The following is a 14,199-nucleotide window of genomic DNA, read 5'->3' on the forward strand; positions in this document are numbered from 1 at the left end:
ACTAGGAAAATGCGAATACATCAACAAATACAGACGTCCAAGATTGAATGAAGTACTACTGCCAGTAGTAGAATTAGTAGTCAACTGGTATGGTCTAAGATCCGAAAAAAAAGATGATCCGGTCACGCGGAATCGAACCGCGGACTTTCTGATAAACTATAAGACATTACAGTCAGATGCGATAGCCAACTACACCATGACCGGATTTCACAAACGCACTGCCAATGGATATGCTCAAGGCTAATTTGGGTATGTCCAATTCAAGTTGAAATGTTCAATAGTATATTTGACCAAACTTGGAATGTACATCGGTGCAGTTATTTTGGAATATTATGTCTGCCAGAGACCAGATAGTCTTTTTTTCTCTCTTTTCTTTTCTCATTTTTATTCGGCAAGAGCAGGGTGGGAAAGGACCAGGAATACTAATTGCTCACATGTGCACTTCAATGTTGGTTAAGTGCTTTCCGCGGCCGTTTTTTCTTAAAGCTCCCTACAGATGTGCTTTCGCCTCTTTTCTTCTGTCCCCGATCCCCGGCACGCTTTATTGACCTAGACCACCTTCCAAAGGAGCCCATGCGACCAGTTTTGCTATTCAAAGTTCCCCTCCAGGGAAACCAACACTTGTCTATTCAATGTATGTGCTTATTCGAACTCAGAATGAAATTTCATGTTCACCTTACAGCCGAGAAACACCGATTTAATCCATGGTAGCTATATGGGATTGGGTGCTCCGAGGTGAACTCCTTTCATGGTCAAGACTTCTTTGATCTCTACATATTCGCTTCCTACCAGCGGACGATGACATGACAGCATGCTAACCTTTGAGCTTTCACACACTAGGCTGAAGCGTGAAAAGAACTCTGGATAATACAGCACACTCCGGGAACTGAAATACACAAACTGATTTGTTGGAAATGGGGAAACAAATGATTTAGTAGAATTGGGGCTTTGTGAATCACATGCGGCAGGATCGGACGTGAAGCAAATGGGGTTGAAGCAGCTGGAAAGTCTTATAAATGCAGCTCGGCCTTTGTCTGAAACTTCTTTGGATCCTTGATATTCTTATATCAGACTTGGATCAAAGAGTGAAGCCATTAATGAATGCTGCATGGCCTGTTCGCATACAATAACGGCTGGGATACCGACTGGGATACCGGGACTGCCGAGCATACATAGATGGGTGGGCGGAATGTCACTGCTACCCATAGGCTCACAGGTTATTACTGTGACTTGATCAAGGTCAGAATGTGTCAAGAATTTGGCCTCCTCTCATAGTAGGTAAAATCGACTGTCGACATGTCCGAGGCTCCACAACGATCTATACATACTTCGGCAAAAAACTAGCGTCAAATTAAGCATTTAAGGTTCCCACGTGATCCCACCACGTGGCAGGTCGCCAAGATTGTCTGAATGGAATCTGGATCATGCATCACAGGTATCTTGATTCCTGGCTGCCTGGAGATTTGAGGGCTGGGAGGGTTGGAAATCTGCCTTTCTACAATGCTCAGCTTGAAAATTGAGCAGCTTCCCGGTCGATGAATGTTTCCGAGGCTGAGCAACACCTCCATGCAGTCTATGCAATAGAAATGGGAAGTTAAAGCATTGACTGGGTCAAATCATCACTATTCAAGTAGCAGCAGATTTAAAAGTAATCAAGTAGGTAGAATAGTCAATATTCATAATATTTCGTGACTCATTATGTACTGAAAGAATAGTGCCGCTATGTACAACTTGGCGCATTCCAAAATAATAGTAGACTTGAAGAACATCATCCAGGCACTTGAAGGAAAAAATGTGTCTCAGCAAAGGGAATCCAGTCCCTTAGCTTAATGACAGAATTGAATCCATTCGTCAATAATATTCTCCATATCACGAGCAATTCCCCATTGTGACGAGAGGCATCGGAACAGCTTCTGAATAGAGTTCAACTCGTATAGAAGATTACGAACAGCCCCGCCGTTTGGATTGGAAGAAATGCCTTGGTCTGTCTCGACAAATCGCCGGGTCTCTGAGCCGGATTGTGGACGAATGTCATCATGACCAAGATGAAGATCAGAGTGTGAGAGAAGAGCATCTTGCCAGACGATCGTCCGGGGGAGGTTCACAGTAGCCGCCCCCGCAAGAGAGAACACGAAATAGATAGTAGCTGCGGCAAAGAGAGAGCCTGGCATATGAATTACATGAGCACGTCCTCGAGGTAGCTGCTCAATAATATCTTGAATGGCGACCGCATGAAGAACTGCGCGTTTCGCATCCTCTGTATCAGCCCATTTAATCACATCAAAACCGGGCCGCGCGGTTCGACAACCGCCGGAGACGTGCTGAGGAATATTATAGCGAGAGCAAACGTGGCGGGAAAGAACGGTGGAGTTGATCATGGTATCCAAACAGACTGTGTGCCAGCGTAGAAGTATTTCAAGCCGCTCCGCAGCAGAGAAATGAATGCTCATAGAAATAGTCTCATGGACTTGGGCCAGAGCTCGACGTACGTCGGACCGGCCGGGGACTCCAACCGCCAGGTCGTGCTCATCGCAGTCGGAAATTAGTGATTGAAGACCCTCCAGCACGACCCGCAGGGCAAATGCAGAGAACTGGTAATCTAGTGCTCTGAAATTGCCAACGGGTGGAAAGAGAGAACGGAAGACGACTCGAAAGGAAGATTGATCAGGTTTTTGGGAATGCATGTGGACCAGCCACTCATCAGGACTACCTGCATTAAAAGCCGCCTCACTACTAGGCAAACTTAATGGGTTTGAGACATGTCGAGCAGATGCACCATCACCGGACATTTGGGCAACAAGGCCATCAAGCACGTAATAAGCTAGAAGAGCACGCTGTTGAATCTCTCTTGCGGCCCAAATGCGCCATTGGTGCTGCTTTTCCGCCGCTGGGGCATCAGTGGAAGGCAGGTTCTCCATAGAGTAAGATTCGCTGTCGTACATTCCACAATGACGAGCCCAGAAAAAGCCTAATGGTCGGAAGACCTGGCTTGTAGTGCGGATCGCACGATTCTTAGACAATGCACCATAGATCTGGCCGAGCAATGCCGTGATCATCAGTTGTACACCCTTGCAGGCATCATACGGCCCATTATGAGTGATTAAAGATTGCCATGAGGTGGCGACAGCAGTGTGTGCCAATCGCCATAATGCCTCACCTTTGGCTACGGCATCGCTTGGGCCGAGATACAATGAGCCAATAGCAATAGCATTCAATAGCAACGCATGGGTGCATTCTCGAAACACGAAGGTGGCGCGATGTAATATGGGAAATGTAGGAATGAAACGGACAAAGAACATGTGAAGACACTCATCCAGGAAGACTGATGTTATGGATGTGGCTTTGACAGCAGCAGTGACACTCGAAGACTATCATAAGGTATGCATTAGTATTATGCACATAATCTGAAACTTTAGTGCAATCTAGATGAGGCAAGTTGGGCGTGTTTCATACAGCCTAATCCAGGAGGTCCGGGGCAGACTTACCGAGCTAGTGACCATTTCCGTTACATCTCGGACGGCCTGATGACCTCCTCCGGACGGGATCACTCCGACCGATGGACTCCGATCATCGAAAGAGTTTGGTGATCCAAAGTTCATACCATTGATATCTTGGACAACCGGTGGAAATGGCAGAGTTCCTAAAGGCATCTGCCATTGATCTGTATTGTTCGAGGACATCAAACTCTGGAACAGGTTCTCTGAGTCTGGCCAAACCAAGGCAAAATCTAGATCGGATGCAACATTGTGCATATCCGGGTGATTGCCTAACTGCTGCTCATCCCAAGATCGACTAGTGGCCGACGTTGAGGCTGGGCCCGCCGTGGACGCACTACTCGATTCCCACGAAGCCATAGATTCTATGGACGCCGATGGTGGAACAGAGACTGACGCAGACGCAGGACTATCTTTTGCGCTCAAGTCACGCAGATGCAACTTCTCATGGCGAGTAAGAGCATCTTGCCGGGCAAAAGGCCTGTGACACTCCTTGCAGACATAGGGCTTAGATCCGGTATCTGTGATTATCTTCCGGTCAGCCGACGGATTTCTTCGGAATCGGTAAATTGAAAACACAGATGATTCGGCTTAATAGTATAACCATAGCATCAAAATCAATAGAGAAAAAAAAAGACAAAAAAAAACAAAAAACCAATAATGATTAATGATTAATAACAACAACTTACGACAACGCTCATGCCTCTGTTTTGTCAATAGTTAGCTGATTTGCATATCCAGTAAGCTGCCCCTCAAATTCGTGGGGAAGGGTACATAGTATGATGTGCAGTAACACTTACTCGAAGATGCTCAGCCTTGGTGAATCCTTTCTGACACACACGACAAATCAATTTCTTTACCCCTGTAGACGACGGAGGTGCCGTCATGATCTCCATTGAATGTTGGGCCTTAGGGGCAGTGTGGGAGGAAAGAGTGTAAAGGGAGAGAAGAAAGTGGTGATGTGGAGAGGAGATTGTGGGGATGTGGCACTATTTTCTTCCCCTTCGCACTTTCCGTGCATAGAAGCTTCTCCGCTTCCCTCTTAACTAAAACTGGGGCAACGTGGGGATTACGAATGATTCCTTCTCCCTTACTCTGTACACCCATGATAAGCACTGCCCGCAGTCCATGACATTTTACGAAATCCTCCGTTATCCTGCTTCGGAATTTACGGCTATTGACTTTACAGTTTGGTCGTGTTGTTAAGCCTCTCGTGTGTGTGGCTCCAAAAAAACCAGTACTCGGCAGCACTGTTCGCCCATATGCTGTGGATCCCCCTGTTGACGCCCCAACAATTCAATTTCTCTCTGCTTCTCTGATTCTCTTTGCTAATGATTTTTTTTTCTCTGAATGCTCAGCTGACCAATGGACAGTCCCACATTTCTTTGTTCACCGAGAGACCGAGGTTGGAGTCCCCAGACGGAAAATTTTTCTTGAACCCGCAGAGGGTCCTAATGTACTCTCATATGGGGGAAATTAAGCCAAGTTCTACGGTCCATCTAAACGATGGTCGGTAATTGGTCGTATCAGGGCATGCCGGACAACTTTAGATTCATAGCTCGGCTAGCCGCTAGTCGTTCTTGCTAGCCGTTCTCAAGTGCCAGAGTGTTCGGTGACTAATCGCGGTGACATGACCAGCCGTGAAATCTGAAGTCTCACTCGCCGATCCCGATGGAGTGAATCCACCGGCCGTGGAGACTCTCCGCGTTTCTCTCCAGGCCGAAATCCCGGGAAAGAATACCCCAGCCCATATCTCCGGACTTACACTATGAACGGCTCTTATGCACACTCACCGGGGGGATTCTCGGCACGCCACACAGCCTTGGTTCGTCGTTTTTTGCCTCACGGCACCCAACGGTAGTGTAATCCGTACAGGGTGAATCCACCCTCTCGCCCAAATTAAATCAGTCGATTCTTGTTCGCCCCCTTCTCTTTCCACTTCACCTTTAGCCAACCTTTTCCGTAGCTTTTCCCCCTTTCAATTCCCACCATTCTCATCCAATTTCAACATCATCCTCCCTAGCAAATCTCTAGAAGAAGGGTAATAAATTTTATCATCCTCTCCCAGGGATCACTTCCCCCCTTCCTTTTTTTTGTTCCTTGATTTGAGAGTCTCGTCGAGATGACATCGCTTGAGTTGGAAGCAAGCTCCTCTCGGGCTGAGCGATTTGAGGAGAGCCCGGGCTCCAAGGCCGACATTGACCTCGTTGAGAGCGCTGGCGCCGGTCAAGCCGCCACCTATGAGGAGTCAGTGGCTGCTCGTCTCCCCAAAGCACACCGTGACTATCTGCTTGAGCGACATGGCACATTAGACTTGGATCCCATTCCAGGAATGGGTCCTGCTGACCCTTACAACTGGCCAGAATGGAAGGTGAGTTACATTGTTTCCAGGAGGGGTATGAAAACAAAAGATCAGAATGCTGATTCAGGAACGTATAGAAAATGGCGAATCTTATTCTTGTGGCTTTCCACGCCTGCATGGGTACATTTACCGCCGCCGCCATCATTCCCGCCTATTCCGATATTGCCGCGGAGTTGGGTATTGGTATGACCACAGCAAGTTATTTGACTTCGCTGCAAATCGCCATTCTGGGAGGTGCTCCTCTGTTCTGGAAGCCCCTCTCAAATCGATTTGGACGTCGCCCCATTTTCCTTCTCTCTCTTATCTGCAGTTTGGTGTGTAACATTGGCTGTGCCAAGAGTACCACTTATGCTTCGCTGGCTGCTTGCCGTGCCCTGGTGGCATTTTTCATCTCTCCGGCCTCCGCTATTGGCAGTGCTGTGGTGATGGAGACAACATTTAAGAAAGATCGTGCGCGCTACATGGGCGTTTGGACCCTGATGGTCACTCTGGGTGTCCCGATCGGTCCCTTCATCTTTGGTTTCGTCACTTACCGTGCGGGTATTGAATGGATTTACTGGATTCTGGCTATGGTGAGTGATTTCAGCGAATCAATCCTGGGATGAGAAAACAAATCCGCTAACTGAGATCAATATGATAGATCAATGGTGGACAGTTCATTCTGTACCTTTTCTTTGGGCCTGAGACCCGGTACCTGGGTAGCGGAGTTGGCCCTGATGAGGTTAACTGGAAGCGAGAGTACATGTCATTGCGTCGGATTGATCCTACACCGATGACATTGTGGGAATTCTTCCGTCCTCTGACCATGGTCCGCTACCCTTCCATCGTCATTCCTGCGTGTGCATATGCGATGATTTTCCTGTTTGGTAGTATTCTGGCAACCGTAGAGGTGCCCCAGCTCTTGCAGAGCAAGTTTGATCTGAACGCTGAGCAGCTGGGTCTCCAGTTCCTCGGTGTCATCATTGGATCAGTGATCGGCGAGCAGCTTGGTGGCTTCATGTCTGACCGATGGATGCGCCGTCGTTCAAATGGCCTCGGTCGCAAGGCTGAGCCGGAATATCGGTTATGGCTTAGCTACTTTGGCTTTGGATTGACCATCATCGGCGCCATTGTTTTCCTGGTCTGCACCGAGACCTCTAAAACTGGCCACTGGAACGTGAGCCCCATCATTGGCACAGCTATCGGTGCCGTTGGTAACCAGCTTGTCACCACTGTGATGGTCACCTATGCCGTAGACTGCTACCCACAGGAAGCTGCTAGCATTGGAGTGTTCATTACCTTCGTGCGGCAGACCTGGGGTTTCATTGGCCCCTTCTGGTGAGTTTCTCTCTCTTTCCCATGTTCTCCTTCAAGTTGTGTCTGACTAACGTCCATCCAGGTTCCCATATATGTTCGATAATGTTGGAGTAGCACCAAGTGCTGGAATCGCAGCGGCGATGATCGTTGTTGTTAGTGTAATCCCGACGATTTTCCTGCATGCGCGTGGAAAGAGTATGCGTCATGAAGAGTAAAGAGGTATACGATTCTGGACTCGGCTCTGTCGGTTCTTTTATTTCATGAATTGACGGCCACCTTTGACATGAACTTTTGAGGATTCTTTTTGGTGAACATTGGGAGAATATCATGCATATTGGTTCGGAGGAGGAGGAGGACATACGATGTCGAGGCCCTGTTACTGTACATAGATTGACACATGAGCAAGCGACATGAATTTATACTTTGGTTCTTTTCAAGCATTCGAATGTTTTCAATGTAAACTTGCATCAAAATTGAAGTAAGTTTCAACATCAATTGATGCGAGCGATGACTCGGAATAAATCTCGGATGCAGTAGCTTGAACATTTTGAATGGAGTGTTAGTCACTAGTACTGGCATGTACCTAGACAACTTGAAGCTCCATTTCACTGGCAGGGTCTGCATCCATAGTATGAACTTGAGATGATGTGATCAAGTCATGCGAGCTGTATGCAACAACTTGCATGGATTCGGTCACTCCAAGTGTAGAAAGAAAGTAAATAAATAAGAAATTGCAGGAACATCAGGAAAAGAGAAGAATAAAAACAAGAAGCACCTGATAGAAGAAAAAAAAATCTCCGGCATAAAGAAAAAGCCGCAGACCATCCTTTAAACCAGCGCTTTAGGAGACGGACCGGGACAGCTCGGTGCAGAATCCCGAAAATCCACCGTAGCGCTAACCATCGGCCCCTGAGCCCGGGAAAACTATATGGGCACAGCTCTACGGACTAAGAGACCATACTCCGAAACTAGCTATCATACCACCCCGGCTCTCATAATCGGGTTGTATCAACCATGCAGTTCTGGCATGATTTTAATGTCTTTGAACCGAATACTACCCACACATGCATCCATGAGAGCGACTCATAGGACTTCTAGATATCTACAAGCAACCGGTATGCCGAACAACCCTGTACAATAGCTCTCACATCTCACAATCCTTCACATATTTAGATTGGAGGTTCAGGTGACAGGTTTGCACGGTCCTCGAATTTGATCCGTAGATAAGCGACTAGGATGCTGTCAATGTTCCCCTCGTCATCATGGGACAACATCTTTCCTTGTTGGGCGCATTTTTCGATACTTCGGGACTCGGTAGTCCAGCCACTGGGGAGAAAGGGAGATGCATGTTCACCGGGCAGTAAAGTGGCGGGATAGATCTACTCCGTAGCGGGAGAAATTATATCCAGGTGTATGCTTATTGGTGGAGGTTTCACGGATTTCTCTCGGTGAAAACTTGGAAATTGAATGTTCGCATCATTCATTGTTGGCTTTTGTCATAGCCGGGAATGCTACGCTGACGCCGGCTTCAAATGCAAGGTCGGTGTGATTTCAAATATCTTGCTCGGGTTTAGGATGAGAGAAATTTCACTGGTTTGAGTTGTAACTCGCTGATTACATAGACTTGGCGGTAAGCTGGAATTATGGTTTTGGTGTGTGGCGTTTGCAGTGATCTACACGGTCTTTTACTATAAGTGTCACTATGCCTGGTTATATACTCCGAGATTCTTATACGTGCATGCTGCAGCCACTTGCATGGCAGTTGTTAAGAATTACTAATTCAACCGGAATAGGTATCTAATTTACTGCTAATAAATATACCAACATCTACTAAGTAATCTTCAGACGAAAGACTCGGTATTTTAACACCATAATATTGAAATGGCGTAGATATATACAACTATATTCTCATAGAAATCTCATTTAATTATCGACCTCCCTTTACTGGTGCTCGATCTTGTTGATCAAAGTACCAACGTGAGGCAGCAGCTCAACGGCAAAGTCATCACCAGCCTTAATGAACTGCTTAGGGTTCTTGGCCGCACCAACACCAGGAGGAGTACCGGTCAAGATGATAGTACCAGCAGGCAGGGTGGTGCCCTGAGAAAGGAAGGCAATCAACTGAGGAACGTTGAAGATCAAGTCACTAGAAACGATCCGAATTAGTATGAGACTTTTAGGTTATCTGATTGTTGCATAAACTTACGTCAGAGGGCAATCTTGCATGACATCGCCGTTCTTCAGACCACGGATCTGGAGCTTGCTAACATTGGGGATAAGCTTGGAGGAGACAAGGGTGGGACCTGTTCATCGTCAGTCTGCGCTCTACAAAATTCTTGCAGGATATAATTCTAGAAACACTCTAGAAAATGTTCTCCACATACCAATGGGGCATGAGCCATCGAAACCCTTGGAGAAGCACCATTGGCTCTGGTTCATCTGGAAGGTACGGCTGGACACATCGTTAGCGGCAGTGTAGCCCAGGACGTAGTCCAGAGCCTCAGACTCGGGAACATCCTTGGCATCACGACCGATAACAATGACCATCTCGGACTCGTAGTCACCAGTGTTGTCGGTCTGTGTGATCTTGGGAAGAACAGTGGGGGCGGGGTAAGGGTCCGCTAGAGCAGTAGAAGGCTTAATGAAGAGAGTCGGAACTTCCGGGATTGGCAGAGCCATCTCCTTAGCGTGGGAGACATACTAAGTTATCCATTAGTATGAGGTTCTCTGCGAATTGAGTCTCAGTAAATCACTCACGTTCAGACCAACGCAGCGGATAGAGCCAACTTCCTTCTGAGCGAGGGGAGAGAGCAGACGCTCAATAATTTCGGTGGTAGTAGTAGGCTCACCGGGGCTCAGGACAGAGCTACCAGTGAAGGGGCGCACAGAGACCTCCTGGCCCTTGTACAAGGCCAAACCGACATCGAGCTTCGCATCCACAGGCTCTCCGATGAGAATCTTGGAGATGTCCGACTTGGGGACGAAGCGAACGAGACCTACAATCTGTCAATGCCAGTTCATTTTTACCCCTTCAAGCATGTATTACTTACGCGAAAAGGTAGATGCGATCTTAGACATGGTGAAAGAAATGTGTAGAAATGTAGAATTACCGAGGGGAAAGTTCAATAAGAGGAGGCGTAGCTCACTCTTGTAGTCTCTTATCGGGCCGATAAGCGGAGTAAATCTATCCCGCCTGGATAAGCCGGAGACGACAATGTGGGGAACGAGTGGCGATGGAGGGGACTGACGCGATGAAATAAATACCCCGCGATATTCGCATTAATTTTCTATTTCTAAATCCATATACACTTCTTTCAAAATGTCTGCTCCCAAGGGTCCCTTCCGTCTCGTCACTGTCAACACCGCTCCTGAGCGCGCTAAGCGTCTTATCGGTCGTGTTGCTGAAGCTCTCAGTGACCGCTACGAGATCATCCACGTTGACAACTGCGAGAGTACGTTTCTTCTACCCAATTGGCTTGCTTTCCTGTCTCTCGATCATTAAAACTGACCAATATCTATAGCCATTGCCGAGGTCGCTCCTAAGGTCACTGAGCACCAGCCCGACGTTCTGGTAAGTCCGCGGTGGCCGGCCGGCTTTTCCGAAACATCGCTCCCGGTATCTAACACGAATTTCCTATAGTTCAGTGCCTCCATGTGGACCGACGAGGAGGCCAAGCAGATCCACGAGATTGCCCGCTCCATTGTCCCCAACATCAAGCTCCACGCTATCCCCACAGGCCTCCAGGTCGAGCGTGGCCCCGACGCCATTGTCGAATACCTCGTCGAGAAGGTTCCTCCTCTTCTGGAGAGCTAGATTATGAAATCCCAAATGTCATGTATTTATGTCTTGAGAATACCAACAAGTTTGAAACTGTTTTAACTGGATTGTCGTAATTTTCCCACTTTAACTGCATTCGTAATTGCCAATGTGGAGGAATGGGGGGAGCTTCCCCACACATGCAGGTGGGATGCCGATATCGGGAGTGCTGCACGTAGGTGCAATATGTAGGGGCACAACTGGGGTAGTATGAACATGTCAAATGAAACTTGAATTATGCCAGCTGGCACATGTGATGCATATTTTGTTGGAATAATCTTGGTTTCGATTGAGTGATATCACATATCATGAAAAAATAACTTCGACGAGAGCGCGAGATATGTGACTTCCAAGGTTGTGACATGCCACGGTCAGCTTTATGCCAGAAAATCAGTCTTCTGCCAGCGTAGCTTCATCAATATCCTGGATTGGCCAATCCAGCGAAATCTTAAGCTTGCCTTCAGTTTAGTGGCATATGTTGCCAGTGTTCAAAGAATAATCGCAGCCCCAAGCTCATGACACTGCACATGTGCTGCCAGTGACTCGGAGCAAGCGTCCTATAATTAGTTCTGACGAATCAAACACTTTAATACTAGTGAAAATGATAGTTCAACTTGGGGTTTTATCCCTATTAAGCTGATAATAGGAAATCCGCAATTCTTGTTGTCCAAATATCTTTCATTTCTAGGTAGCGCTATGTAGTAATAACTTGATTGACATTTGAATAAGGCTTAGACTCATACATATACTTATCAGCGTTCTAGATGTTTTTACTAGTGGGTGAGAGCATTTGATTGATTTACTACACTATCGGGACGACAGAAATTGGATGAACGCATTCAAGTTCAAGTGATTCGATTTTCCAACAGTTCCTAGTAGGTTCTACCGGTTTGGAGTCACAAATGACAGATTGATGATATTTCAAGTTGTTTTGATATTCCAAAGGAGAGGCGTACCAACACTCAACTAATAACTCGGATGTTCATAATTTTACGGCTTGAAGGCCTTATATGTTGAACTGAAGCAAGGTTAAGTAAAACTAATAGTGGTATTGATGAGAAACAATGCATAGCTAAATTTGACGACTTGAATAACGCTCAACTGCCTCCAGGGCTAAAACAAAATGCCCCTGATTTCTCGCCTAAACACCCACGTCACATGCAAAATTAGGCAGACTGCCCTGAACTAGATCCTGAGGATACGTGATCTGCTGCCAGCTGTCTTTTCGATTTGATGAGAAGGAGAACTGCCGGCAATTGAGCAGCTGCGAACCCAATCATGACTTTCAACTGCGTGCCATAGCTTTGAGCAAACACAGCTCTCACTTCCTCCTGAAGATCCAGAGAAAGATATTTGATCTTGGTTACATTCTCAAGGAAAATGTGTATCTCGTGTGGTGTCAGGACTCCTTTGAGGTGCTTCAAGAGGTGACCATTTAGAATGTTGGATGCAATGGCGAGACCGATAGCACCACCAAGGAATCTTAATTGAACAACGGTACCAGTGGCGATAGCTATATTGAAAAGAAAATGTATGTTAGTATTACCGGAATAAGAGATTTCTATCATACGTAAGTCATAGAGAGTCATACCGAGATCTCTGTCCTCCACAATGTACGGGGTGGATAATAACAGGACACCCAGAGTCAGCCCTATTCCTGCACCAGCAATAATCTCATATCCGATATCAGTGGCGTGAAAACCCCTTGAGCTCGTAATAGTTGATAGAAGCCCAACTCCAACGGTATGAATGATGCATCCGACTAGCAAGGAATAAACAAATGGGATGCGTCCGCGGGAGCTGGCAATATTGACAATAGCCGCAGCTAAAGCTGCAACAGCAGAGTATGCGATCAAGTAGATACCTGAATCGAGAGGCGATTTATCCAATAGGATCTGAGCTTGCTGTGGAACATAGACCAGGACAACGTTCCAAACGGCACCGGTGAGGAATGAGGAGCTGGGAGCTATTAGTTTTGAAGTTTCACATAAGCCTGCAATTAATCCTTGTACTCACATGAGAATACCCATCCAAGGACCATCATACAGCCAGCGTTTAGGAAATATCGGGTCCTGTCCTGCAATATTTGAAATGTACCATTCCCAGATGAAAAATGCAATCCACGAGACGCCAGTGAGTACAATGAGAGCAATCGAGCCTTTTGAACTCCATGAAAATGCCAGATTCGCTTCATTCAAGACAGTGACAATCAAGAAAGAGCTCGCAATGAGAAGGAAGAAACCAACGAAGTCGAGGTTGGCAAAAGAGCGATATGAGGCCCGAGTTCTGAACGAAGGAGTGTGCTGGTCTAGACCAAAGTGTTTGGGCATAGAAACCATAATGATCACAATGGCAATAGCGCATAATGGAACACTGTAGCTGGCATTAGCAGTTTATTTCGTGAGATAGGATCGTTCTTCACGTACTTAATGAAGAAGACCCATCTCCAAGCCTCATTTTGTGCGAGAGCACCCCCAACAATAGGGCCAATCAAAGATGCGAGCGCAAGACAAACCGCCATGAGGCCACTGTAAGTCGGAAGCTTGCTCTTGGGGGCGATTTCATAGATGCAGAGGATTGCCAGTGCATATGCACCAGCACCTCCTATTCCCTGAAGGGCTCGGAAAATGATGCTTGATCGGGATATTAGTCTCGGAGAATTCTCAAAGCCAAGGATTCGGCAGTTCTTACAGTTGATTGACAGTCTGAGCGCATCCACATCCGACTGAAAATGCAAGTAGAATGACAAGAGATGCCATCGTTGTCTGTTTCCTCCCGACGATATCACTGGCCTTTGTCCATATCGCCATCGACCCTGTGTATGTAGCCAGATAACCTGTAATAATCCAGCTCCTTTTCTCAAATCCATTCAGGCTATCCGTGATGCTTGTAAGAGATGAGCTGACGATTGTCACGTCTAAATTCGAGAGGAAGAAGCCGATCAAAAGCCTATCAAGACACTTTTAGTCAGTCCTTGTCATCTAGTATTCCGCAAGTATCCCCCTTTGGAATTCCACGTACCCTATCGTGGTGAGTATGAGTCTCCATCCTGTCGGATACACAATCTCACTGCCTGGAGACAGTGACCGTTGATTTGATGCCTTTTCACCAATCTCCCTACCCCTATTAGAGGATTCGGCAGGTGAGTTATTCTCGATCGGTTCGACAAACTTGATATGGCTCGACATGACTTTTAGAAATCCCGACAATCCTGGGTAACTTCAAAGGTA

The 14,199-nt window shown here is 46.8% G+C and overlaps 5 protein-coding genes across 5 annotated transcripts; 2 read left to right on the forward strand and 3 right to left on the reverse strand.

Moving 5' to 3' along the window:
- Positions 1 to 1,826: 1,826 nt before the first annotated feature.
- Positions 1,827 to 4,402, reverse strand: N7483_009775 (uncharacterized protein; the record flags this gene model as incomplete). Its single annotated transcript, XM_057093202.1, has 4 exons — positions 1,827 to 3,368; positions 3,486 to 4,084; positions 4,184 to 4,199; positions 4,295 to 4,402. Coding segments are annotated over 4 exons (2,265 nt in total), but the record flags the coding sequence as incomplete, so codon positions are not given.
- A 1,214-nt stretch (positions 4,403 to 5,616) lies between these two features.
- Positions 5,617 to 7,367, forward strand: N7483_009776 (uncharacterized protein; the record flags this gene model as incomplete). Its single annotated transcript, XM_057093203.1, has 4 exons — positions 5,617 to 5,865; positions 5,934 to 6,428; positions 6,497 to 7,173; positions 7,235 to 7,367. 4 exons carry the CDS (start codon positions 5,617 to 5,619, stop codon positions 7,365 to 7,367), a joined length of 1,554 nt encoding a protein of 517 aa, XP_056944377.1.
- Positions 7,368 to 9,093: 1,726 nt separating this feature from the next.
- Positions 9,094 to 10,230, reverse strand: N7483_009777 (fumarylacetoacetate hydrolase family protein; the record flags this gene model as incomplete). The annotated part of the gene is made up of 5 exons (XM_057093204.1): positions 9,094 to 9,298; positions 9,359 to 9,455; positions 9,537 to 9,852; positions 9,910 to 10,148; positions 10,203 to 10,230. 5 exons carry the CDS (start codon positions 10,228 to 10,230, stop codon positions 9,094 to 9,096), a joined length of 885 nt encoding a protein of 294 aa, XP_056944378.1.
- A 241-nt stretch (positions 10,231 to 10,471) lies between these two features.
- Positions 10,472 to 10,966, forward strand: N7483_009778 (uncharacterized protein; the record flags this gene model as incomplete). Its single annotated transcript, XM_057093205.1, has 3 exons — positions 10,472 to 10,604; positions 10,674 to 10,723; positions 10,793 to 10,966. The coding sequence occupies 3 exons, from the start codon at positions 10,472 to 10,474 to the stop codon at positions 10,964 to 10,966; spliced, it is 357 nt and encodes a 118-aa protein (XP_056944379.1).
- A 1,169-nt stretch (positions 10,967 to 12,135) lies between these two features.
- N7483_009779 (uncharacterized protein) lies at positions 12,136 to 14,157 on the reverse strand (the record flags this gene model as incomplete). The annotated part of the gene is made up of 6 exons (XM_057093206.1): positions 12,136 to 12,482; positions 12,561 to 12,928; positions 12,986 to 13,342; positions 13,396 to 13,602; positions 13,661 to 13,918; positions 13,991 to 14,157. The coding sequence occupies 6 exons, from the start codon at positions 14,155 to 14,157 to the stop codon at positions 12,136 to 12,138; spliced, it is 1,704 nt and encodes a 567-aa protein (XP_056944380.1).
- Between the last annotated feature and the right edge of the window lie 42 nt (positions 14,158 to 14,199).

This window comes from Penicillium malachiteum (assembly GCF_028827825.1).
Source record: "Penicillium malachiteum strain IBT 17515 chromosome Unknown utg000004l:1.0-4883003.0:1.0-4884900.0, whole genome shotgun sequence".
NCBI lineage: Eukaryota > Fungi > Ascomycota > Eurotiomycetes > Eurotiales > Aspergillaceae > Penicillium > Penicillium malachiteum.